At 39.1% G+C, this 24117-nt stretch overlaps 2 protein-coding genes across 10 annotated transcripts in view; one reads left to right on the top strand and one right to left on the bottom strand.

Moving 5' to 3' along the window:
- ARAP2 (ArfGAP with RhoGAP domain, ankyrin repeat and PH domain 2) overlaps positions 1 to 23650 on the bottom strand; it is a 188018-nt gene extending 164368 nt beyond the window's left edge. For 4 of the 9 annotated variants that reach the window (XM_025997521.2, XM_072737911.1, XM_025997544.2 and 1 more), the window contains exons 1-2: positions 23107 to 23570; positions 8697 to 9763 (exon numbers count right to left, since the gene is read on the bottom strand). In XM_025997521.2, the coding sequence (XP_025853306.2) occupies positions 8697 to 9604 (908 nt within the window). In that variant the 5' untranslated portion in view covers positions 9605 to 9763; positions 23107 to 23570. Of the gene's footprint in view, positions 1 to 8696; positions 9764 to 22332; positions 22445 to 23106 lie in introns of all 9 variants that reach the window. The other 5 variants (XM_025997529.2, XM_072737910.1, XM_072737914.1 and 2 more) reach the window with 3 other exon arrangements.
- DTHD1 (death domain containing 1) overlaps positions 22592 to 24117 on the top strand; it is a 99621-nt gene continuing 98095 nt past the window's right edge. The window contains exons 1-2 of the mRNA XM_072737917.1: positions 22592 to 22664; positions 22761 to 22979. The gene's annotated coding sequence lies outside the window, so the exon portion shown is untranslated. The remainder of the gene's footprint in view (positions 22665 to 22760; positions 22980 to 24117) is intronic.

Genomic DNA, 24117 nt, shown 5'->3' with positions numbered 1-24117 from the left:
TTTCTAACTAGATTTCAATATTTATGTAGTCTTTTCATCATTAGCTTTACAATACTGAGTCAAAAATATGTTGACTCCATGGGCACAGTATGAAAGTACACAAGACCTTTTCTCAAAAAAATTGCTGCCTTGGGAGAGAAAGATTTTAGGTAATTAATTAGAATATAACATTATAGCAATGACAGAGAAAAACACTGTGGAAACAGCTATAAGGAATACCCACTACTATACGAAAGAGTTCTATTTTTCCATCTAAACGTAAGGATCAAGACAGGGTCCTTAATGTCTCTTAAATATGTATCTGCCCAAATAACTACAAGCAAGGATATAAAGAAGAGAAACCAATGAAATAAAACATAGACAAAAATTTAAAGTCATTTTAACTAAAGCTGGTTTTTCAAAAAGATTGATAAAACTAATAAAACTCAGGGAAGGAAAATAAAAGCAAGACAGAAGAGAACTACCAATACCAGGAATGAAAAACAGGACATCACTACAAATCCTACAAGCATTAAAGAGATAATTACAGATTATTAAGAAAAAACTTTACGTCAATAAATTCAACAATTTAGATGAAACTGAAAAATCCTCTGAGATATAAATTATCAAATATATAAAGAATAAATACAAAAATCTTAATATCCCTCTGTCAGAAAAACTGAATTTAGTAATTAGTCACCTACCTACAAAAAACTCGAGGCCGAGATACTTCACTGGTTAATTCCATCAAACATTTCAGAACAAAATAATACCAATTCTATGTAAACTTTTTCAGAAAATAGGGAAGGAGGAACTATTTCCCAATTCATTCCATAAGGTCAGTACTAAAGACACAAAGCCAGTCAAAAACAAAACTACAGACAACAGAGAAATATCCCTCACGAACTCAGATGCAAAACTCGTTAACAAAATATTAGCAATTAAATCTAACAATCTATAAAAAAGAATAATATTTTATAATCAGATGAGCTTTAGCCCAAAGAGCAAAGTTGGTTTAACATGAAAAAATTCAATGTAATACACCAAATTAAGAAAATGAAAGAGGAAAGAAATCACATTTTCAATGACAACAGACTCAGAAAAACCAATGAACAAAATTCAACATCCATTTATAATAGACTCTCAGTAAGCTAGGAATGGAAGAAAACTTCCTCAACCTAATAAAGGGCATTTATGAAAAACCTACAACATAATTCATATTAAAGGCTGAATGGTTTTTCTTAAGATTAAGAAAGACAAGGAGGTCTACTCTTACTACTCACATTCACATTATTTCAGAGGGTCTCAGCCAGTGCAATGTAAGTGAATGAAGGAAAAGGCATGTACATTGGAAATGAAGATCTTTTATAAGCAGAAGGTATCTATTAAGTAGAAAATCCTAAAGAAGTTACCAAAAAGACTCCCAAATTAATAAGTATAGCAAGGTCCCACAATAAGGGGAAAGTGTTAATAAATTCAATAGTATTTCTAAATACTCACGATGAGCAACTGGGAAAATAGTTTGAAATACAACTTTTATAATAATATCCATAACACGAAATACTAAGGAGTAAATTTATCAAAACATAATCAGCACACTGAAAACCATGTAACATTGAAAAATTAAAAGCCAAAATAAATAGATATATCGTACTAATGGATTGGAAGACCCAATTATCGATAACATGTCAAGTCTCCACATATTGATATACACAGTCAACATAACCTCGAACAAAATTCAAGCGAGCTTTTATGTAGAAATTGACAAGGTAACTCTAAAATTTATATCCACATATAAATAACCTGGAATGGTAAAAATAAATATTCAGAAGAATAAATTGGAAGATTTATACAATTTCAATATTTAATCTAAACCTACTGCAGTCAAATCAGTGTGTTACTGATGAAAGGAAAATCACATAAATTAATGTTACAGAATAAAAGTACCACGTAACTCCCACATGTCTACGGTCTACCGGTTTTTGAGCAAAAAGGCAATTCACTGGGGAAAGAATAGTCTTTTCAAGACTGGAATTGGTTATCTCAATGCAAAAATGAAGCGAATACCAACCATTACTTCATACCATATACAAAGTTAACTTGAACTAGAGTTTAGACCTACATGTCAATGCTAAAGCTCTAAAACTGGAAATACACACAAGAAAATCTTTGCAACCTTTGAATACATAAATGTGTCTTAAATACAGAAACCAAAACCAAAAAAGAAAATTATATTTTTAATATATAAAATATTGAATAACATTAATGAGAAGTTAACATTTTACATACACTGAAAACATATTTGAAAAGGAATTAGAATTTAAGTATATACTTTATATTTTTTAAGTATAAAATATAAAATACCATTAGTGGTATTTTAAAGCATATTTTGCTGGTTTTACTATATAAATACACTTTACATTTTTTAAGTATAAAAAATACACTTTATATTTTTAAGTATAAAAATATACTTTACATTTTTTAAGTACAAAAATATACTTATATACTTTACATTTTTTAGGTATAAAAAATATACTTTTGAAGTATAAAATATAAAACACCATTAGTGGTGGGGTTTTTTTGTTTTATTTTTTTTTTCATTAGTGCTATTTTAAAGCATTTTGCTGGTTTCACTATTAGCCATATAAAATGTGAAAAAAAAGTTTGTGATTTTAATTCTTATGCTAAATATCCACCTGCAAGCAATTACCAAATCTATCAACCAACTTCATTTGATCTACTGTTAATGAAAGGTTAGCTCAATACAGAAAAATAAGTTGTTTTGAAAATCAGTAATCAGTAATTTATATTCTCATTTATCTATGAATAAATCACCACAAGCTATTTTATATTCTAATACCTATTATGCCCAAAGCATTATGTTAGGAATTTATATATCTGCATCTCATCGTTCATCCTCATAAGATACCTGTACAATAAGACTTGGTGTCCTAATCCCACCAATAAAGAAGGGAGACTCTCCTAGCCCAAGTCCTACAGCTAATAAGAGGCAAAGCTCACACTCTTTCCTCATTTCTGCCTCTTTCTGCCTATTGATTTCCCACCATTTATCCTAAAAACTTTTAAATTTGAAATATAAAGCATGGTTGATTTACAAAAATTAAAAACCCATAAAGAAAAGCAGTAGCTATCATCACCTTCTCTTGTTAATTATGTTTTTGTGACCTCGGTCAAGTTACCTAACAGTCTCCTCATTTATTGAAGGGGAATAAAAACCAGCACCTGTTTCCGAGGAATATCATGAGGATTCATGAAAAAATGCTTTTAAAACATTTAAAGTGTGCTCTTCACAATATAAACAAGAATAAACCAATTATAATACATATTAGAGTAAAAACAGTTGGTCCTCCCAGTAAATCTTCTGTGCACATTTATTTCTTAAAGTCCTTAAAAATATCACTTTTCATTTGTGATAGAGAAAACATATCAACAACCTAGTAAGACTATACAGCAGTTATTGCATAGAATATGTGCATCAATGTGGACAAATCTCAAAAATAATATTAAGTAAAAAAATAATAATATTAAGTAAAACACCAAGTTGCAAAAAAAAAAAAAAATAACTGATTAGACTGAATATTAAGCATACATACAGAAGTTATTTTTCCACATATGTTTTAATTACTAAAACTACCAAGAAAAGCACTGCTATGAAGGTTAATTAAAGATCTCCCTTTATGATCTATACTTACCTGTTACTTAGACAAGGCAGCCACACCAAAAAATAACTACACACTATAGATGGACCATCATTTCACAGAATGTTTTTTTTTAAAAATGCAATTCTTGCAATTCATAACAGACTAACTACAACGGACTAACTACAGGTCATTACAGAAATGAATTCAAAAGAAAACCACAATCATTAGGCAGCAGTTTAAAATTGCCTTGAGGGCAGCCCTGGTGGCTCAGCAGTTTAGCACCCCCTTCAGTCCATGGCATGATCCTGGAGTCCCAGGATCGAGTCCCACATCAGGTTCCCTGCATGGAGCCTGCTTCTCCCTCTGCCTGTGTTTCTGCCTCTTTGTGTGTGTGTATGTCTCTTGTGAATAAATAAATCTTAAAATAAATAAATAGATAAATAGATAAATAAATAAATAAATAAAACTGCCTTGAGGTTACATAATATCTAAAACACACAAATCTGCTTTCAGAAAACATTAGAATGTATTAACTACAGCACAGATCAAGAATATGAAATTTACAAGGCAGAGATAATTAAGTCTCAATCCAAGAAGTTCCAAAAAATGTCCTTAGGATTAGAATAATTACAAAAGGATTAGAACACAAAAGTCTAGATCATTATTCTCACTTCTTTTAATTAACTAGCAAAAGTTGTAGCTCAAAATTTATTTTTTCATGAGCAGAAGTCATGAACAGACATTTTTCCAAAGAAGACATCCAGACAGCCAATAGACACAGGAAAAGATGCTCAACATCACTCATAATCAGGCAGAGAATATAAATCAAAACCACAATGAGAGATCACCTCTCACCAGTTAGAATGGCTAAAACTGACAACACAAGAACAGTAAGTATTGGCAAGGATGTGGAGAAAGGGGAACCCTCTTGCACTGTTGGTGGGAATGCGAACTGGTGCAGCCCCACTGGAAAACAGTATGGAAGCTGTTCATTAAGTACAAAATAGACCTATCCTATGACCCAGCAACTCTATGTATTTAGCCCAAAGATACTAAAATACTGATTCAAAGGGACACATGCACCCAATATTTATAGCAGCATTATCAACAGCAGCCAAAATATGGAAACAGCCCATGCCCAACAACTGATGAATGGATAAAAAAGATGTGATGTATATAGAAAGATACACACACACACACACACACACACACACACCGCCCACAGGATATTACTCAGCCACAAAAAAAAAAAAAAAAAAAAAAAAAGAATGAAATCTGACCATTTACAAGGACATGGATAGAGCTAGAGAGTGTAATACTCAACACAATAAGTCAGAAAAAGACAAATACAATATGATTTCACTCATATGTGGAATTTAAGAAACCAAATGAGCAAAGGGGTGGGAGAGAGGGAGTTAATCCAAGAAGCCACTCTTTAACTATAGAGAACAAATTGATGGTTACCAGAGGGGATAGATGATGGGGATTCAGGAAGGGCACCTGCTGTGATAAGCAGCAGGTGTTGTACTGAAGTGCTGAATCACATATTCTACACCTGAAACTAATACTACACCATATATTAACTGGAATCTAAGCAAAAACTAAAAACATGTATATATTTAAAAAAAATAAATAAAGTGGTGTTTTTAATTATGAAAAATAAAAAAGTATAAACCTAATGTCTTTTTACTTATAAAAAGTATGGAGCAGACATATATCATCAACCTCTAAGAATAAATCAAACTATTACTTATGTAAATTGATTTATTTAGATGACATCAAAATTTTGCGAATACTGAAATAATCAGCCTATTTTTTCATAGAATTTATAGGAGCGCATTTTAAAAGAATTTGAATTACTAATACACATTTTTTTCATCGTAACATGAAATGTGCAATTTTTCTTGAGCATAAGAAAGATCAGATGAGTTTCTGTATTTTTCTTATTGGATGCACCCAACAACTGCTTAGTACTTTACTGTACACTTTCTGCTCATATAGATTTCAACATTAAAGTCTAAAATAGTGTAAACCATCTCTAATGTCTGCATCATGTCTATCTAGAGAAAAATATCTAAGATTGCTATTTTTAATAAAAAGTTCAAAGAAGCCTGGAGACTTCAGGTTTAGATTTCAAACATTTAAGGGGCCATCAATTAATACGGTATGACAGTCCTAAACTATAACAGATGTTCTCTGACCACAACGCAGTGATGCCCATCATCCTCCTCCCTCCATCTCTGCTCATTTTCCTTCCCTCAAAATATTCAGAGGCACAATACCTAAAAGAGAGGGGCTTTAAGACTGGTCCCAAGGATAAAATAGTTGCGTGAAAAGATGAAAACCTTGAAACTGGCAGGAAGAGTAAGGTGGCTGAAAGATACTTCCTCTTTCCTGCCTTGAGCACTGATGAGAATCCTCCAGGGTCACAGGTCAAACCCAGGGAAAGGGCAAGATGCTGGAACTCAGTTTCTGCAAGACATCCAGGTGAAGCTGATAAGGGAAGAGCTGACTCTTTAAGCCAAAAAAGAGACCCTGAGATTCATTGTCCAATAGCCCCATCCAGCCCAGTCTTTCCAGGAAAAGGAGCAGGCAAGGAATTCAGGAAAAACTCAAAGCAAGGGCAAAGATAATCCATTTGACCATGAGTCAGTTGTGTCAGATAAATAAAGAGTGGAGAGGCAGGGGGGAGGATTTCAACAAAGGGCCTCACACCAGGAAAACATATATACCTTTAACAGATACATAAAATGCTTAACTAGTAAAAAAAAAAAAAAAAAAAAAATGTTAAAAGCACTGGCCACGAAGAAATTTTATTTGGTACATCGAGAAATGTACTAAAATATCTAGATGTTGTCTGATTACAGAGAATCTCAGGTTATATAATCCACAGTTCTATTTTTAAAGTCCCATTATAACATTTTAAAATCTTGCAAAATTACTATCTGCAATTCAGGCCGGGTCCACAAGGAAAAACACTGTGAAGTCTGAAAATAATTGAGTTTACACTCTCACTTTATGATGTGAATACCATAGATACATAGGTACCATTTACTGCCATAATCAAAGCAGCAGGGTTACCAGGGGTAATCTGGAAGGACTATGAAGCAGCCAGTACTCAGTTACTTAAGAATAGTTTTAACGTTATTTCAATTCTCATTTTTCAAAGACTCCTAACTCACAAACAATGTGAATAACAAGACTTTCATAGGAAATAAAGCTTACTTACAAAGCTTACTTACAACTGAATAAACATCAAAAGATTTTCAAAACTGTATGAAAAATAGCCCATCTTGTTTAAAACTTAAGCCAAAGGTTTCCTATCTGAAGTTATCCTTATGACTCCCAAAAGGATTCCGTTCTGGCCAAGATAGACTTTTGATGTGTGTACTCAGAGCAATCGGTTCCCAGTTGCTTTCTTTTGTTTAAAACTAGCAAAACATTTTAAAACTAAAGTGTCATACGGAATTGGTCATCTTCTACATTTGTAACTAATACTTCAATTCTCATATATCTAATCAACATTTTTTAAGTATAGTTTCTAAATGAGTGATTAAAAAAGTAAGTGGGTTCTAGAGTCTAATGTACCGGAATGAAAGCTCAGTTTACTACACACGTAATGCTAGAAAAATTACCTTATAAGAAAATGGATGAATGGTATCTATATCACAGGGCCACTGTGAGATTAAGATAACCCATGGTAAATTATAAACCAAACTAAGACCTAGCGTGTTTAATTAATGACACTGTTACCACTACTGACTTCCAAGGAAGTCTACACATTGCTGTTGGCACTAGGGATGCCAAGAAAAAGAGAAGGTAGGACCTCTTACCCCAAAGAGTTTATGTTCTAATGAGAGGTTCTTAAATCAACAATCCCATAAATTGCCATATTTTCTTTGGCAAATACTAAACTTCCACATTTTCTCCTGCAAACACAACCAGGATCTTGCACTATAACTACCACAGACGATGCCCAAAGGCAAAGTACCAGCAGTAGGGGCAGAGTCGATGCAAGCAGGGTAGGAGGATCTTGCAGAATTGCCAGGCTGGAGCCTGTGCAGGAAATCTGTAATCGCATTTGGTACCACAGCAGTTAACAGTTGAACCACCTCATGACTCCCAGTAGAGAGGCAAGTGTTAGCTTTCAGTGAAAAAAAACATCCCACCACAACCCTGGAGAAAACCACAACTATTTTAGGTGTAACTTTGAGAAAGGGATGAAAGCTCTCTCTGCTGTTAAGTCAGCTCTCAGACTCAGCAGTTACTTCAAAGTACTAACAGTCCAACACGCTGGTGGGCCCCTCTTTAGAATTCCGGTTCGAGTGAACCGCACTGTACTGTGACCATGTTTTTACACCTTCTCCTACACTATTCCTCAGGCGCCTTTATCCCTCCCTACCTCCTCTGCACTTAGCACAGTGACTGGTACCAAGCAGGTGCTCCCTAGATGTACCTTGAATTATTAATTCATGCCAACATGTAGTGTCAGGCAGTGGAGATACGAACATTAGAATGGTGGCCCCTGCCAAAGAACAAGAGATCCAGTGGGGAGACAGAATCAGCAATTCCATTATGAGAACTGCACTTGTGGAAGAATGTAATACCAGGTGTGAAAGGAAGGCCTGGGAAGGAACGGCCAGGTAAAAATAAAGGAAGGGAACTTCTCCCAATCACACGGGAGAACACTAAGGAGTCTCAGGCAGTTATAAGTTGGAAACAGATTCTGAGAAATAGTATACAAAAGCAATGGCATTTTCTACTTTTAAAAGGAAAAAAAAAAAAAGGTTGGTTGAGTAGGTAAATTATTACAAGCCGAACTTACAAACATTAAAAATATGTATTAAAAGTAACTAAATCCGCCCCCCCCAAATCTAATACTTATGGCTCATCATAAAATTTCTTACCTCCTGGGGCCCCTGTGTGGCTCAGTGATTGAGCGACTGCCTTCAGCTCAGGGCGTGATCCCAGGGTCCTGGGATGGAATCCTGCATCCAGCTCTCTGTGTCTCTCATGAATAAATAAATAAAATCTTAAAAAAAAAAAAAATCTTACCTCCCTGAAATTCCTTTTGTTGACGCGGGAATCTCTGGTACAGGCCGATGTCTTAGTAGAAAAGATCGAGATGGTCTTGAAACCAACTTGCTACGGCTTCTCATTGGTGCCAGGATTGGAGATGACGGGACATACAAATCATTTACAACCATTTCTCCTTGAAATTGAAAGAATGGGGATGGTGGTGATCTTTCTATTAGACCATTAGTTTCACTTCCAGAATTTGCCTCCGAGTCTGAACAGCCAAGGGAGGAAAGGCATTCAGGATCTGCATCAGGATGCTTGCTCGCATTTTCTGAGAGCAAATCAAATCTTATGGTTTGTTGTTCTTCACTTGTGCAATCTGTAGTTTTCTCTGTAATCAGAGATTCTATTTTAATATTTTCATTACCAAATAAAGTATGTTGAAAAGAACTCAAATTCAGGTGTGGTTCTTCTTCTGGAACGGGAAAGTTGTGTTTAAGAAGAGACAGCTTATCATCTGATTTAAGAGACTGGCTATTTTCTACACTAACGTCATTTCGATCAAGATTTTTGATAACAGTCTCCCAGTGCGTCGGGCTAGGTGCCTGGACACCACCTGTATCTGAAAGTTCTATGGAGGTATTTTGGCCAGAAGATGGAGCGTGGTGATCCTCTGAAGTCTCATCGTCCTTCTTTGTTTTATGGATATTTGCATATATTGGGATATCTTGCATTTTTGACAAGATTATCTGTAACTGCTTCAGTATCCTCCTCCGGTGTCCTGTAGGTGATATTCCAATTTTGTGTAGCACACCATCATTGATTGCTGCACAGTCTTTCACAGTATTAAAACCAAACTTGCGGAAGTGTAGGAGGTACTGCTCCAAATTAATGCTCATTAGGAAATCTCTGATATCAACATTTACTTCACTGACTGAGGACATAATGGTGGCTTCATTACTAAGCTGATATATCAAAAGCAGTACAATGAGGTACACGCATAGGAGAGTGCACTTCTGTATTGGTTTTTTCTCTATCACTTGCAACAGAAAAATGTCTCAAAATGCTATTTTCTTCACAGTGAATACTTTATGTGCTTAAGCCTGCAAAAAAAAAAAAAAAGTATTAATTTATTAGGACATTTCAGTTAGTAAAACCTAGTTTTACCTTAGAAACTTTCTCTGAAGAAACACAACAGAAATGAGGATACTTACTTCCACTATGAATTTAGAATCTTTAGCATTACTGTGCATGCCCTAATATAAGTCAATTCCTGGGTAGAGTGTGAAGATACAGGAAGGAAATGTCATGTCAAACCAATAATGATTTTCAAAAAGGTAAAAAAAATGACTTTCCCAAAATATAAAACAAACATGTCAAATAATTTATTCAACCCATTAATTAAAGAGAGGACCAGTAAGATGGTAAATCTAGTTTCCAGGAGCATTTATGGAACAGGTTTAGACAGCCCATCAGAAAAAAAATTTTTTTAAGTGTTAGATTAAGATTGGTAGGTTAGATTACAAAGACTAGTTAATGTCCTACAGGACAATAAAACCATAACTTTTGCAGTTATTGCTCTACCAGACAAAAATCTATAAGCTAACAGATAATTTCCCTGTTCAGGGCTCTAACTAAACAGTAAATAGAAAGTAGAGGGGATCCCTGGGTGGCGCAGCGGTTTGGCGCCTGCCTTTGGCCCAGGGCGCGATCCTGGAGACCCGGGATCGAATCCCACGTCGGGCTCCCGGTGCATGGAGCCTGCTTCTCCCTCTGCCTGTGTCTCTGCCTCTCTCTATCTCTCTGTGACTATCATAAATAAATAAAAATTAAAAAAAAAAAAAGAAAGTAGAGCACAAAATGAGAATTAAATACCCCTAGGGTGGGCTTGTTAAATAACACCCCTGCACTAAGCAATGAAAGAACATGCTGTACGTTCTTTTGATTTCCAAATTTTAGATAATTTCTCTTAACAGTAACTAGATATGAACTTTCCCCTTTAATATTTTCTTCAAAGACTCTTAAAAAGCACAATTAAGCATACTTCTCAGGTAAATTATTTTCATTTCAAAAATGCAGTAACATTTAGGGCACCTGGGGTAGCTCAGTTGGTCAAGTGTCTGCCTTCAAGGTCAGGTCATGATCCCAGAGTCCTGGGTCTGAGCCCTGCATTGGGCTCCCTGCTCAGCAGGGAGTCTGGTTCTCCCTCTCCTTCTACCAGTCTCCTACCATGCTGGAGAGGTACATACACTCTTTCTCTAAGAAAATCTTTTTTAAAAAATGCAGTAACATTTTACGTACAATATTGATATACAAGATAAGACTAGCTGAATAGTTAATTCTTAAATACAATAGATAACATGAAATAAATCAACATGAAAGGAAAAGGAAAAAGTTTAAAGGTCACATTTTCCTTTATATGCAGCAGACTCACATAGGTTCATTTTTCTCCCAACCAACATTATTAAATGTTTTAAAAAGTCAATTCATCTAGGTGCTGTTTATATGACTGTGTGCAGTTTGTGAAAATGTATGCTATGTGCACATTTCTGGGTATCATACTTCAATAAAAAGGAACAAGTATAGAATATGCATAACATATGCTGAAATAACAAAAGGGCACATGCCCCACCCAGGTAAATTGATCTGAACAAGTGTTGAAGCAATGTCTCTGGAAATCACATATTGAAATAGCTCTCCAAAAAGCACAACTCAGACACTGCATGTCTTATCTGCCAGGAACCTAAAAGCTACTGTTTTGACTTTTTAAAAATCTAAGCAAACACTGACACATAGGTACGTGAACTAAGAGAAAGCGCACACTGTACTCAGGCAGCACTGCAGAAGTAGAGAAATAAAAACATAAATAAGAGAACAAGGCAGGAAATGACTCTGACAATAAGGTATCCCTGTTACACTCAAAATGACAAAATGTCAGTACAAAAAAAAAGGTAAAACGCTAAACCTCAACACTACATACGAAACTAATTGTCAGCTATACCGCTCTTGCTCTACACAATTATTTTATAAATATATTATCTAATTTGTTTTTGCACATCACAAATGGGAATAATGATTGCCAAACTGGCTAACACCTTGATCTTGGATTCCCCTGTCTCCTGAAAATAAGTGTCTGTTTGTTTTTTAAGCCAAACAGTGTGCTACCATATTGTTGCAGCAGCCCAAGCTGACTAATACACTCCTCTGTCCTCACCGACCTTGCCATGGTTCAGATGCTCATTAGATTGCTTGCCTGGGTTCTAACAGTCTCCAAATAAATCCCTGAGCCCGGTCTCCATGTATCAGTGAGCTACTGAAAATCCAAATTTAGCACATCCCTCCACATCCTCAACAGGATAAAGTCTAAGCTCGTTGCCGTGTCCTACCACAGTCCGGTCTCAGTCTAATAATAACAATAATAGCAGCTACTGTTGATGTAAACAGCAATTATGTGCCAGATACCATGCCTCCTATTATTTACTGCAAGGTAGGTGTTCCTATGTACTAGCTCCAGACTCAATTTCAACCATGCCAAACATTCTACTAACACCATCACTCACTTGAGCTCATTATTGTTAATTATCATTCTTGAGGCAACAAACTGTTTAATAGCCCCATACCTCTGGCATATGCTCCATCTGCCTGCAAATCTGAACATTTTAGAAAATCCTATGCATGACTTAAAATTCTGAATAAGCAGGCAGGTATTACCTCCTCTGTGAAGGTTCAACCTATTAAAATACAGTGGATCCCTCCATTCTTCTTATACATGTATAACTAGGATCCCAGAACTCTGCAAAGTGCTCGGGAAATGTTTAAGAGACAGAAGAGGACAGTAGTGATAGAAATGGTTGAGAGGCACATGTGTTAGTTTTGTGGTGTGTGTGCATGTGTGTTATATACACAACACCCCTTCCTTCCCTTGGAGTATACACATATACTTCCTGCGTGGTTGAATCAAGGATGGATACACCAAATACCCAAAACCACCTCTCTGCTCTCATTGAACATGATGAACATGAATTTGATTCCTTTTCAAGGTTTGGACGAAGCTCCCTCCCACAGGCCCCACCATCCTCTCTGCACTTTGTCACCTCCACTCCCCAGTCACCAGACTTCTGAACTATGTGACCATTCAAGGGTGTTCACAGATCCTGTCCTTTTCTGCAGATGTTTCTAGCCCATATACACATCAGATGCAAAGAGATGGACATGCCTATTCCATCAAAGGCTACTATGTGTACACTCCGTAAAATATCAAAGCCCTCTATAGTCTGACCTCCATCTGGGCACACTGGCATGCATGCTGTGCTCTGGGTCAGTGGCTCTCCAAGATACTGGTCTGTGGATCTTCTGTACAGCAACAATGGCTGATGATAGGCCCAGAAATAGGTACTTGTAGCACACTCCAAAGATGACTGGGATGTGCAACAAAATTTTACAGTTTTAAATCCCTCACGTTCACCGAATATACTTCATACCATCTTACCTGAGCCTAAGCTCATCATTCTCCACCCCTGGGATGGAATGCCCCTCCTAACCTACTGCCCATCAGTCTGCTGTCAGACTCAAAACCCACCTCCTCCACTTCCCTAGCAGTGTAAACATAGGCATATGTCTGTGTGTCTGTTTCCTTACCCGTAAAGTGTAAACACTCAAAGGTACCTCAGTACTGATGAAGATTAAGTGTTAAGAGTGCTTAGTAGACATACACTTCCATCATTATAATTATTTATTTCCATCCCTATCATCATTATCTCTCCACAGCTGAAATCTTTCCCATTCTTTGAAGTCTAACTTAAATGCCATTTCCATTACAAAGTCTCTACTGAGCAAAAAACAAATTCTCTTCTCTGTATCCCGACAGCATTTACTTCATAGAGCATTTAATCATATTCCATTCATTCCACAGTAACCTACAGAAGTGGGGTAGTGTAGTACAAAACCAAGACTTTGGAGCTGGACACCCTGAATCAAATCCCAGTTCCTCTACTTACTAGTTTTGTGAGCCTGGACAAGTTTTTAACTTTTCTGGGCCTATTTCCTATGGCTGTTGTGAAGCATTTAGAACACCAACTGCATGCAAGAAATGTTATGTGTTTGTCATTACAATTATTTTTTATTATCCTGTAATAAACTAGTAACTCTGCCAAGATGATGACCAGCCCATATAAGCTGCCCAATAAATGCCAGGCAAATTAGTTATTTATAAACATAGTGCATGATGTATATATAGTACATGTTTAGAGAATGTACAAATAGTTGGCATTACACATGTGGTTATACGCTTGCCCATCTTCTCCTGACCAATTTTCAAGAGGAAGTAAAAGTAAAAGGGAAGTAACATTTAGGACTACCTGTTCCATCCCCGGCTTGGATATCACTTAATAACAAATTATCTTATATTTTGAGCTCAACCTTGAAACTCCATCCTGAACCAACCACTGCTCACCACTGCTGCTCGCAGCCCTCGTCCAGGTCACTGTGTTGTCCATCTCACACCACTACACCAGCTTCCTGACTCGTATTCCTGATTCTGTCCTGCTCCCCTTACCCACGCCCCCCCCCCCCCGCCCCGATAGACACACAGAATGATCTCAATAGAGCTGCTCGAAGGATTTTATAACAAAAGTCACACCACATCACTCCTTGGGACTTTGCAACTTCATTTTTCCCTGGCTGTCCACTCCATCGTTCCACTGCCGCCAGTTGGCCTCAGTTTTATTCTCACCTTATGAGCTAACTGCTCACCCTTACATCTCCTGTAAATCTGCTTTCCCAACATAACACACATGGCTCACGGCTCCATCACTTCAGTAGGTCTCTGCTCAAATGTGGCTACTTCAGAGAGGACGTCTCTACTCCCCCTGTGCAGGCCAGCAGCCTTGTGCCTCGCTGTTCCTGGCTTTGGTATGACCTGGTACCTGTGGTCTGTTCCAAGAGGGCAGAGATCTTGTGTATTGTTCACTGCTCTAGTCTTCATGTTTGAACACTCTCAGGTATATAGCAGGTACTCAGTAAATGTTTGCTGAATGACTTCTTCCCAGCTTCCAGATGATTTAAAGTAGAAAGTACAAAATACACATAGTTTTAAAGCTTGTCTATGCAGGTCACCAAATTTGCCAGAAGACAGGATTCACACATAGATTTCTCCAATCAATCTAACCATTAAAAGAAATCTTCAAATTGGGAGTTGGGGGGTTAGCAGGTGGTTAGCTGGAAGCATTCCAACCCACCTGTGGGGCTTCTAAAAACTCATGGGTTGTAATAAATAAATAAAATCTTTAAGTTAATAAAAAAAAATAAAATAATATCATGAGTCAGGATAGCTTTCCCCCTCTTAATGCCTCAAGTAAGGTAAACCACCACAGAGTCACTCCAAACACCCATCCCTCCACCCACTACCGGTGGAACTTAGTCATATCCCCTAGCTGAGCTAGGGGAGAAACAACTGAAAACCATGGGTCACTTCATCAAATCGCTAAATCATTAAAGTATTCAGTGCTGACAACTTCTGGAATCCCATTGGCCTAATTCTCATATTTTATGGAAGGGAAAAAAGTAGCACCGTACAATTGAATTCAGTCATAACTAAGCCCATTTTTTTAAAGCACACCTTTTTAAAATCAGAAACATAACCTCAGAATATTTAGAGTCTGTAAATGTGCCAAAACAGGTTTAACAGTCACAGGATCATAAAACCGAAAGGAACCTTAGAAAATATCTACCAAATAAAAAGAAATTAGGCTGCCACACGAATAATGAAAATTTCAAGGTTATCAATACAAATCTTACTGATTTGAAGAACAATGAGAGTTTACTGTATTCCAGAACAATGGTTCCCAATGGAGTGGAACTATCTCCCAGAGGAAACCCTGAAATGTGTGAAAAAAAAAAAATGCTTTCACTGGTCATAATGATTGAATGGCACGAGTAGATAGGAAAATTGATTTATGACACCTTGCAATGATCTCCAAGGTAGAAACCTCACATACAATTTTCATTCCTCTAACTCCTGACTTCAAGCTGAGAATAAACTTACTGTGGAGAAATAGCTAATTCCTTAAAAAACTAGGGAGCTCCACAAGGATAACATACTGAATTAGTTTAGGCCACAGGTCTTAACAAAATTCCACTTTTGCTTCAGTACTCAATATAGTCACAAGAAATACCTATTATGGTATTTGCATATCAAGCAAACTCCCTGTTTAAGACCGAGATGTTAACTCCAATTATTCATGAAGATGATATATTCTGCTTTGACTCTTCCCCCACAACTATGTAGAAGAGGAAGTGGTTTAGAGAAAATATAGTTGTTGTCACATTACTCTATAGTACAGAACTGATTGCAAGGGTCAAAAGTCAAGAACTGTAACTTAGTTTTCTAGCCTGAGTGCTTAGCTGCCAAAATACTGTAAAACTGGTCGTTTAGCAGCCCTTTCTCCCACTGTCCATTCACATACCTAGCTTGTGGCAACACCACCTCCACTAAAGCCTTTACAGGAAGCCCAGTTTCCTCAACCTGGCCATCTCTCTTAACTGTGGTCACCCACAGGTCCTGACCTTCACTGCCATGTTCTCTACCTTGACTCCTCCTCCTCCCCACCCATGAAAACACAGCCAGCCTCTTTCATTTTCCCTCAGACTTATACTGCTAATAATAATTGACAATATTTGCAGATGCTTGCAAACCATCTGTGTAGAATCTCATCTAATCCTCAAAGCTGCCTTGGGAGGAAAGTGCCATGCCCAAAGCCACACAGAGGATAAAGAGTGGATAAATTCCAGAATTCCAAGCGTCCAACTCCACAACCAAGATGCCCCCTAATAGTTACGAAACTGATTCAACAAGAGAGTGGTACCAAGCATTTTGACTTGGTTTTTCCTCTCCTTTGACTCCCTAGCTATGCATAAGCACTTATAGTCACTGGGGAAGCCCTGTTTCAATAGACCATGTCTTGAAAGCTCAGGTTTTATATACCTTTTCAGATTGTGGGTATATGTGTCCATGAAAGTGGTTACAAATGGAAGCCTACATTCATTTACCTTTACTTATGATGAAATTTGAGACAAAATGCCAAAACTAAGGGAAAGTATCTTTGAAACTATTGTGTAAAACAATGGTAACTTAAAATTTAGCTTATTAAAACTTATTTTGTATTTATCATTGCAGAAAGGCAGCTACATAGCACTACATAGCACCGAAGTATGAAGTCACAATCAAATAATCAAATATAACCAAAGTAAGAAGTCACTGTCCGTGAGAACAGTCAATGGTGATGGTAAAAACAAAAACAAAAAACCCAGATGAACTAGAAAAGTACTGAAGTATTCTTCCAAAAGGTACTAGGCCAGAGTCTTAAAGGTTTAACTTTAAATCTGAAGAAGTATAAGCAACCCAAATGTTCACTGACAGATAAAAAAAAAACAAAATATGGTGTACACAGACAATTGAATACGACACAGCCTTAAAAGGAAGTTCTGCAACATGCTTCACCAGGGAGAAACTTTGAGGACATTATTATGCAAAGTGAAATAAGTCACAAAAAGACAGATGCTGCAGGATCCCACTTATGTGAAGTATCCAAAGTAGAACAATTCACAGACAGTAGAATGAGCTGGCCCAGAAGGGCAGTTGTTTCATGGGTGTGGAGTTTCATTTCTACAAGATGAAAAAGTTCTGGAGACCTATTTTACAACAATGTAAACATACTTAGTACCCAACGATACTCTAAGAAATAGTGAAGATAGTAAATTTTGTGTTGTGACAGTTTTGGGTTTGTTTGTTTGTTTGTTTGTTTGTTTACCACAAGGAGCCAGGGAGACAGATCAGAAGGTTTGGGTCAGCTTCTAGGCTTTTATTTAAACTGAATTTCCCATACATACTGGGACTTTTTCTTTTCTTTCCTTTAGAGGCTAATTCACATTTTACAGCTATATACCACCACATCCATGAATTTTCCCCACCTATTCCATCCTTGCTGCCACCCCAGAAGTAGTACAGGGAGCAGAGCACTCTGGAGTCAGGCTACCTAGATTCCAAACAGCCTCCCCACTTGTTAACTGTGTATCTTATTAAGTTATTTAACTTCCCAGAAGCAGTTCCTCATCTGTAAAATGAGGATAATACAACTCATACTAATAGAATTTCTGTTAGGATTAAACAAGTAAAATATGTAAGGTATATGGAACAGTACCTGATACAAGCTGTACAAGTACAGTACGTGTTGGCTATTATTATTAACTCATTTGTAGCAGTGTTGCACTTGGTCACATTCATACTATACTTTTGGGCTTGCTTTGACTGGTATTCTTCTGCCTGCCTAGTAAAATTACATGCCTTTACATTAGCACTGTAAATTATTCTTCTAATAAACCTACAATGCACCTAACACAGCACTAAACAGAGTTCGGTTAATTTAGTAATAGATGTGGTTAGGTTAGTTAGAATGAGGACTTTACCTGAAGCCTAGACTTGGGACACAGAGCACAGGGGTTGACTATCAGTGATCCCAACTCTGCCAAGCGCTAGCTCCATGACCTTGGGAAAGTTCCTTTATTTTTCTGAGCCTCACCACTGTTATCTGTAAGCAATAATGACAATAGTGCCTGTTTGGGGAATGCAATGAGTAAATATGCATAAAGATCTTGTAACAGTCCCTGGCAATCAATCAGCATTTAATTGGTGTCTGCTGGATGGAAAGGTCTGAGCTGAAAATAGCCAGAGCCTGGGCAAAAGCATTCTGCAGCTCGGATCAACAAGGTAAAAGGATTGTCGTAAGTTATATTTTGATTATCTACTGCAAAATCTGAAAAATTCAACTCCTTCAAAATCTAGAACCTAATATCCATTTCCACATCCAGTGAAGGCTCGGAGTGATACTTCATTTACTTATTACAAGAAGCTACTAGCAGGTTAAGTGGTACCTACGTTTAGGTGTTTTAGATAATAATCTCAATAGTTAAGTGCTTGATAATCTCCTTAGCTTCAGTAAATCTTTCTCTTTCAAGCTGTCCATCTAGATTTTAAGTTAAATGGTTAATGTTTGAAATCTGTTTTCATTTCTAATTCACAGATCTTTAAAGGAGAGCCAAAATTCTTGAGCAACCAGAGAGGCCTCATGATGCGGAGCCCCTACAAGAGCAAAAGCGGAGACAGTGAAAAGGAATCAAGCCAAAGCCTGCATCATTGTGGAGGACTCCCACCTGTGTCCCCCTAGCAGGGCAGCTGCTTTTGCCCCAGTGCCAGCCCCTTCTGACCCTTTCTACAAACTAGCAACAGTTAGCTGAAAGGAGAACTGGACCACATAGATCTCTCTCTCTCTCTCTTTTTTTTAAGGTTTTATTTCTTTATTTATTCATAAGAGACACACACACACAGAGAGAGAGAGGAAGGGAGGGAGGGAGAGGGGGAGGGAAGAAGAGGGAGAGAGACAGAGAGAGAGAGGCAGAGACACAGGCAGTGAGAGAAGCAGGCTCCATGCAGGGAGCCTAATGTGGGACTGGATCCTGGGTCTCCAGGATCATGCCCTGGGCCCAAAGGCAGGGGCTAAACCACTGAGCCACCCAGGGATCCCCTAGATCTCTTGATACGGACACGGACATACATTCTCCAGGATTCTGTTCCAGTTCATGCTACACTGAACATAGCTTTAATTTACTCAGGTCAAAACTAGCATGATATTATAGTTCAACAGGAAGATTGTAAAACTTATACTTATGCTACATGCACTTTATTATAAGTTATAATTTTAAAATTTTAGTATAAATGTATACTCCACCATTTCTCTGAATTTGAGTCGCATTTTTAGACTAACAACCAGATGTTTCAAAATAGCCTACTGTGAACGTTTCCTCTCCTTGCATTTATAAATAGCACCCTGACCTCTTTTCCAGCTGAATTTGGGAGCTTACTCCTATTGGTTTCATTACTGTCAAAGTCTCTTTTTTCTTAAGAAAAGAGGATTTCTCAGCAAATGTCTCCCAACTTACTGACTCACTTACATTTATTCATTCAATAAATATTTGAGGAACACTAACTACTCTCTCCAAGAATAATAATAGCGGGAAATATTTGCAGTTTAAGATTATAGCACTTATTACTTCATCTGAGAACAGTGATAAGTGCCTCAAAGAAAGCGAAGATGCAATGTCTTCTCTCAAAGAGTTCAAAAATCTAAAGTTTAGACAGATCTATAAGCAAAGGAAAATAGCACACATGCAAACAATCACTTCTTTCCTACTCAGTTAAGTGCCAGTAAAGAAAGAACAGCAAAATTGGAACACTCTGACATGTGCCCCCCAAAAGTGCTTAAGTCGTAATAAGAAAAATCTAATTTTGTGACTTTGATTTCACATGGTTTACATTTTAAATATTGCTTTATTGTTAACTATACAGAGAAGTAGAACCATCATCTTTCACAAGTGCCAGGGAACCCTAAAAATCTCAAATTCATTCCATGAAGGTAAGTGCAACCCGCAGCCATTCAGAGCTTTGCGGATGGAGTGATCAGTGGAGGTGAGAGGGAAGGGAATCTCGGCACAAGCAGGAGGTTATGTAGATCCAGGCAGCACTATCTAAAGCAGAAGAAATGCTATAAAGGGGTCTTCTGGTTGGTAATAACAGCAAGGAGATGAGAACAGCTGGAGCAGACTTCCGGTCCAAGAAGTAATGAAAGGTGACACCAGAAAAGGAAGCTGGAATTGCCTATGGAGGGCCTTGAATCCCAGGCTAAGGACTCGGAAGTTCATCAAGATACTGTGAAAGAGACTTGGCAAGGACTGCTACCATCACCACCTCCGTGAACCCAAATCACCTGATAATCAGCATGCAGACCACAGGTCTCTTCTGCTCTTTCCTGATCACCTCTCCAGCCACAAATTGATTAACGATTCTTTCCTTTTCCTAAAGCTATGTAATATAACCTATATAGAGTCCTTTTGTGCCTCCCGTTTTTGTGAGAACCATGAGGGCATCTTATTAGTCCTTCCCTGAGTATGCCCTCACCTACCCTACTAGCTTTGTACACAGATGGTGTAAGACAGGAAAATAATTCTTCCCATCTCTTCGCTAGTACCTTTTGCCCTTTAAGCAGCTTAAAATGACTACTCCAACCCACATCAGGATTCCTTCATCTCCTCCATTGCATGGGTAAACAAATATGCTATTCTTATACTAAAAAGCTCTTATAAAAAGAATACCATTGACTATTACTTCAACTAAGGAAATAAGCGAACTAAATGGTTCAATAATCATTATATATTTAATCTGACCAATACTATTAAAAAAAAAAAAAACCCTAAAATGACAAACTCTCAGGGTCCCGGACTTCACAGTAAAGATTAAAACGACATCTCACAGGTTCTAATCTCTCATCAATTCACATGTGGAAAAAAAAAAATCACATTTGGTCAAAGCTAAGAAATAATTCCAACATTAATAAAAAGTTCTCGGAATCCCTGTGTGGCTCAGTGGTATAGAGCCTGCCTTTGGCCCAGGGCGTGATCCTGGAGTCCTGAGATCCAGTCCCGTATCAGGCTCTGTGCATGGAGCCTGCTTCTCCCTCTGCCTGTGTCTTGGCCTCTCTCTCTCTCTCTGTCTCTCTCATGAATAAATGAACAAAATCTTTAAAAAATAAAAAAATAAAAATAAAAAGTTCTCCACATATTTAATATTTGGCAGAGAATTCTAAAAATCCCTCAATTTAGTAACTGCCAAGACTGGATTCAATAAATGAGTCTATAAATAAATAAGGAAAAAAATAAACTCTTGTTAAAAGAAAGTTATGAAAGCAAAGACCATCATAATACTTGGCAATTTCATAACATCTTTCACCAAGCTTTCTTAAAGTTCCAGGAAGGCAGGGTTGAAATCTAAATAAATAATAAATAAATAGGCAAAACAGAAACAAAAAAAAAAAAAAAAAAAAAAAAAAAACTCCTACACTTCTTGGATATCAAGAGTCCTAGAGTTTTTAAAACTTCATAGTTCCATAGTATTAATGTAAAAGTTTCCAAGAAAACTGCAATTCAGGGGCACCTGGTGGCTCAGTTGGTTGGGCATCTGCCTTAGGCTCTTTGGTTGTGATGTGATCCAGGAATCTTGGGATGAAGCCCCTTATCAAACTTCCAGCTCCCCAGGGAGTCTGCTTCTCCCTCTCCACTCCCTTTGCTCCTCCCCTCTCAGGAACCCCATTCCCCGCCCTGCTAGTGTGTGCTCTCTAGCTCTCATATATATTTATTTTTAAATCTCAAGAAATATATCGCAATTCACTATAATGTGACCCCTACACTTAACCACAGTAACTAAGACTAGTTGCAGTAAATAATATTAATTGAATATCTGTGAGTCTTTCCCTGCGAGAAACTTGTATATCAGGCAACTAAGAGTTTATATCATCACATCAGCAAAAGCAAAATAAATAAATATATTTATGTATACACACACACACACACACACACACACACACACAAAATCAACTTTCCTTTCATGGACAACCCCTATAAAATCTGACAGGTTTAGAAAGGACAGAAAAAATACAAACACACGCCCATCTAAATAAGTTTTTAACAGGTCAACTGACTTACCCTCTAGGTACATTTTAATTTTAAATAAATCATTGAGGACTAACAAATCCAATCTATATAAAACACTTTCGGTGTTACGACTCACTTTAAACGAGTATCTGTTAAATACATGTTTAAAAAGCAGCCAGGGAGACATTTCCAGTCTAGGCTCCAGCTCAGTTCTTGACCCATTTTACTCTCTTCTCCTTTTTTAAACACTGTTAAACAGTATCATGTTAATTATCCCACAATATTTCTCTTGTAAATGCATGAAAGTCATGACTAAAACTTCAGAGCATCTTCCCCCCCCCCCCTTAAAAAAGTTAGCTTCCTTTTAAAAACAGCCATAACTTCATCCTCCAATTACTTATGGGCAATGTTCCACAAGCTCAGGCGGGTGTTGAGTGCTTAAGTGCGGGCGAAATCAATACTGAGCTTGTAAGTACAATACTATTATTGATAATCACAATGACATCCGATTAAATGTCCTTTTAAAAATAGGTTTTTTTCAACTAGCTCTTTTTTTTTTTTAAGCCCGAAGGATATATTCCACCGAGCAGCCTACTTCAAGGACAACCTTTAAAAAAAAAAAAAAAAAGTTTCTATAACTACACAAACTTGCAAAAGCCTAAAATGTCATGCTGCTGCGCACACTTGCTTCTATCTTTCCTCTAATTATCAAAGGATACAGTTCGGGATATAACCCAGGAAGCCTTCCCTTCAATCAAAGTAACTCCAGATCGCCAAAAGGAGGTGAGACGAGGGTGCTTAGGAAACCAAGCCTGGGCGAACCGAGTTTACTAATGAGATGGACGGACGCCCCTTCCCCCAGAGCCTCGTCTCCAAAACGAAACGGGCCGGATCGATCCAGTGAACTCACTGCCGCCGGGTCCCGTGCACGGTGCTGGGTGCTGGGTGCTGGGTGCTGGGTTCAGGCAGGCGGAGGCCAGGCGACCGCGGTCCACGCTAGGTGACGAGCCCGTCCTCTCCGAGAGCGCGGGGGGGGGGGGGGAGGGGTGCGGGATGCTGGAGGGGGAGTGGGAGGTGCGGGTGCTAGAGGGGGCGGGGGTGCTGGAGGGGATGGGGGTGCGGAGTGCTGGGAGGTGCGGGTGCTAGAGGGGGTGGGGGGTGTTGCGGGGTGCTGGAGGGGGTGGAGGTGCCGGGTGCTAGAGAGGGTGGGGGTGCTGGGGGGTGGGGGTGTCGTGGGGTGCTGCAGGGGCTGTCGTGGGGTGCTGGAGGGGGTGGGGGTGCGGGTGCCGGAGCGGGGCTGGCGGTCCGTGCGGAGTCTCACCCTCCCGCTCCAATCACGTTAGCGAGGAGTTTGCAGATCACTCACCCGCTTCTGGTTTCCTTTTAGACGCCCACGCGCGGGCGCGCAATCCAGGGGGCAGGAGCCAGAGCCAGAGCCGAGCCCCCGGCGCTCTGGGAACCGACCCGGGAAGTGCCCAGAGGCCCCGGCCGGGCCGGACGCCCCCGCGCCCCGCGCCCCGCGCCCCCACCTGCCGCGCCGCCCAGCCCACCGCGGCCCCCGGGCTCGCCCGGCGCACGGAGCGGAGCCGCGGAGGCTCGGCGGGGCGGGCGGGGCAGCCCCCCGGCGCCGGCGCCTCCCCCGCCTGCCCGCCTGCCCGCCTCCGCCCGGCCGGCCCCGTGCTCACCCGGCGCTCCCCGGCGCTCCCCGGCGCTCCCCGGCGCTCCCCGAGCGGGGCCTCCTCCACCGCCCCGGCCCCGGCCCCGGCCCCGCGGGCGGCCCGCACCGTGTCTGCTGCCGGGCGGCGGCCGCGCGGGCGGCGCTGTCACACGGGCTCGTGGCGCCGCGGCCGCGCACCTGGAGGCGGGGAGCGGGAGCGGGGAGCGCGCAGCTCCGGAAGCGCCGCGCCCGCCGCCGCCGCCG

The sequence above is a fragment of the Vulpes vulpes genome, chromosome 14 (assembly GCF_048418805.1).
Source record: "Vulpes vulpes isolate BD-2025 chromosome 14, VulVul3, whole genome shotgun sequence".
In the NCBI taxonomy this organism is placed as follows: domain Eukaryota; kingdom Metazoa; phylum Chordata; class Mammalia; order Carnivora; family Canidae; genus Vulpes; species Vulpes vulpes.
Note: the sequence above shows the minus strand (reverse complement) of the source record. Positions and strands in the feature narration are given on the sequence as shown.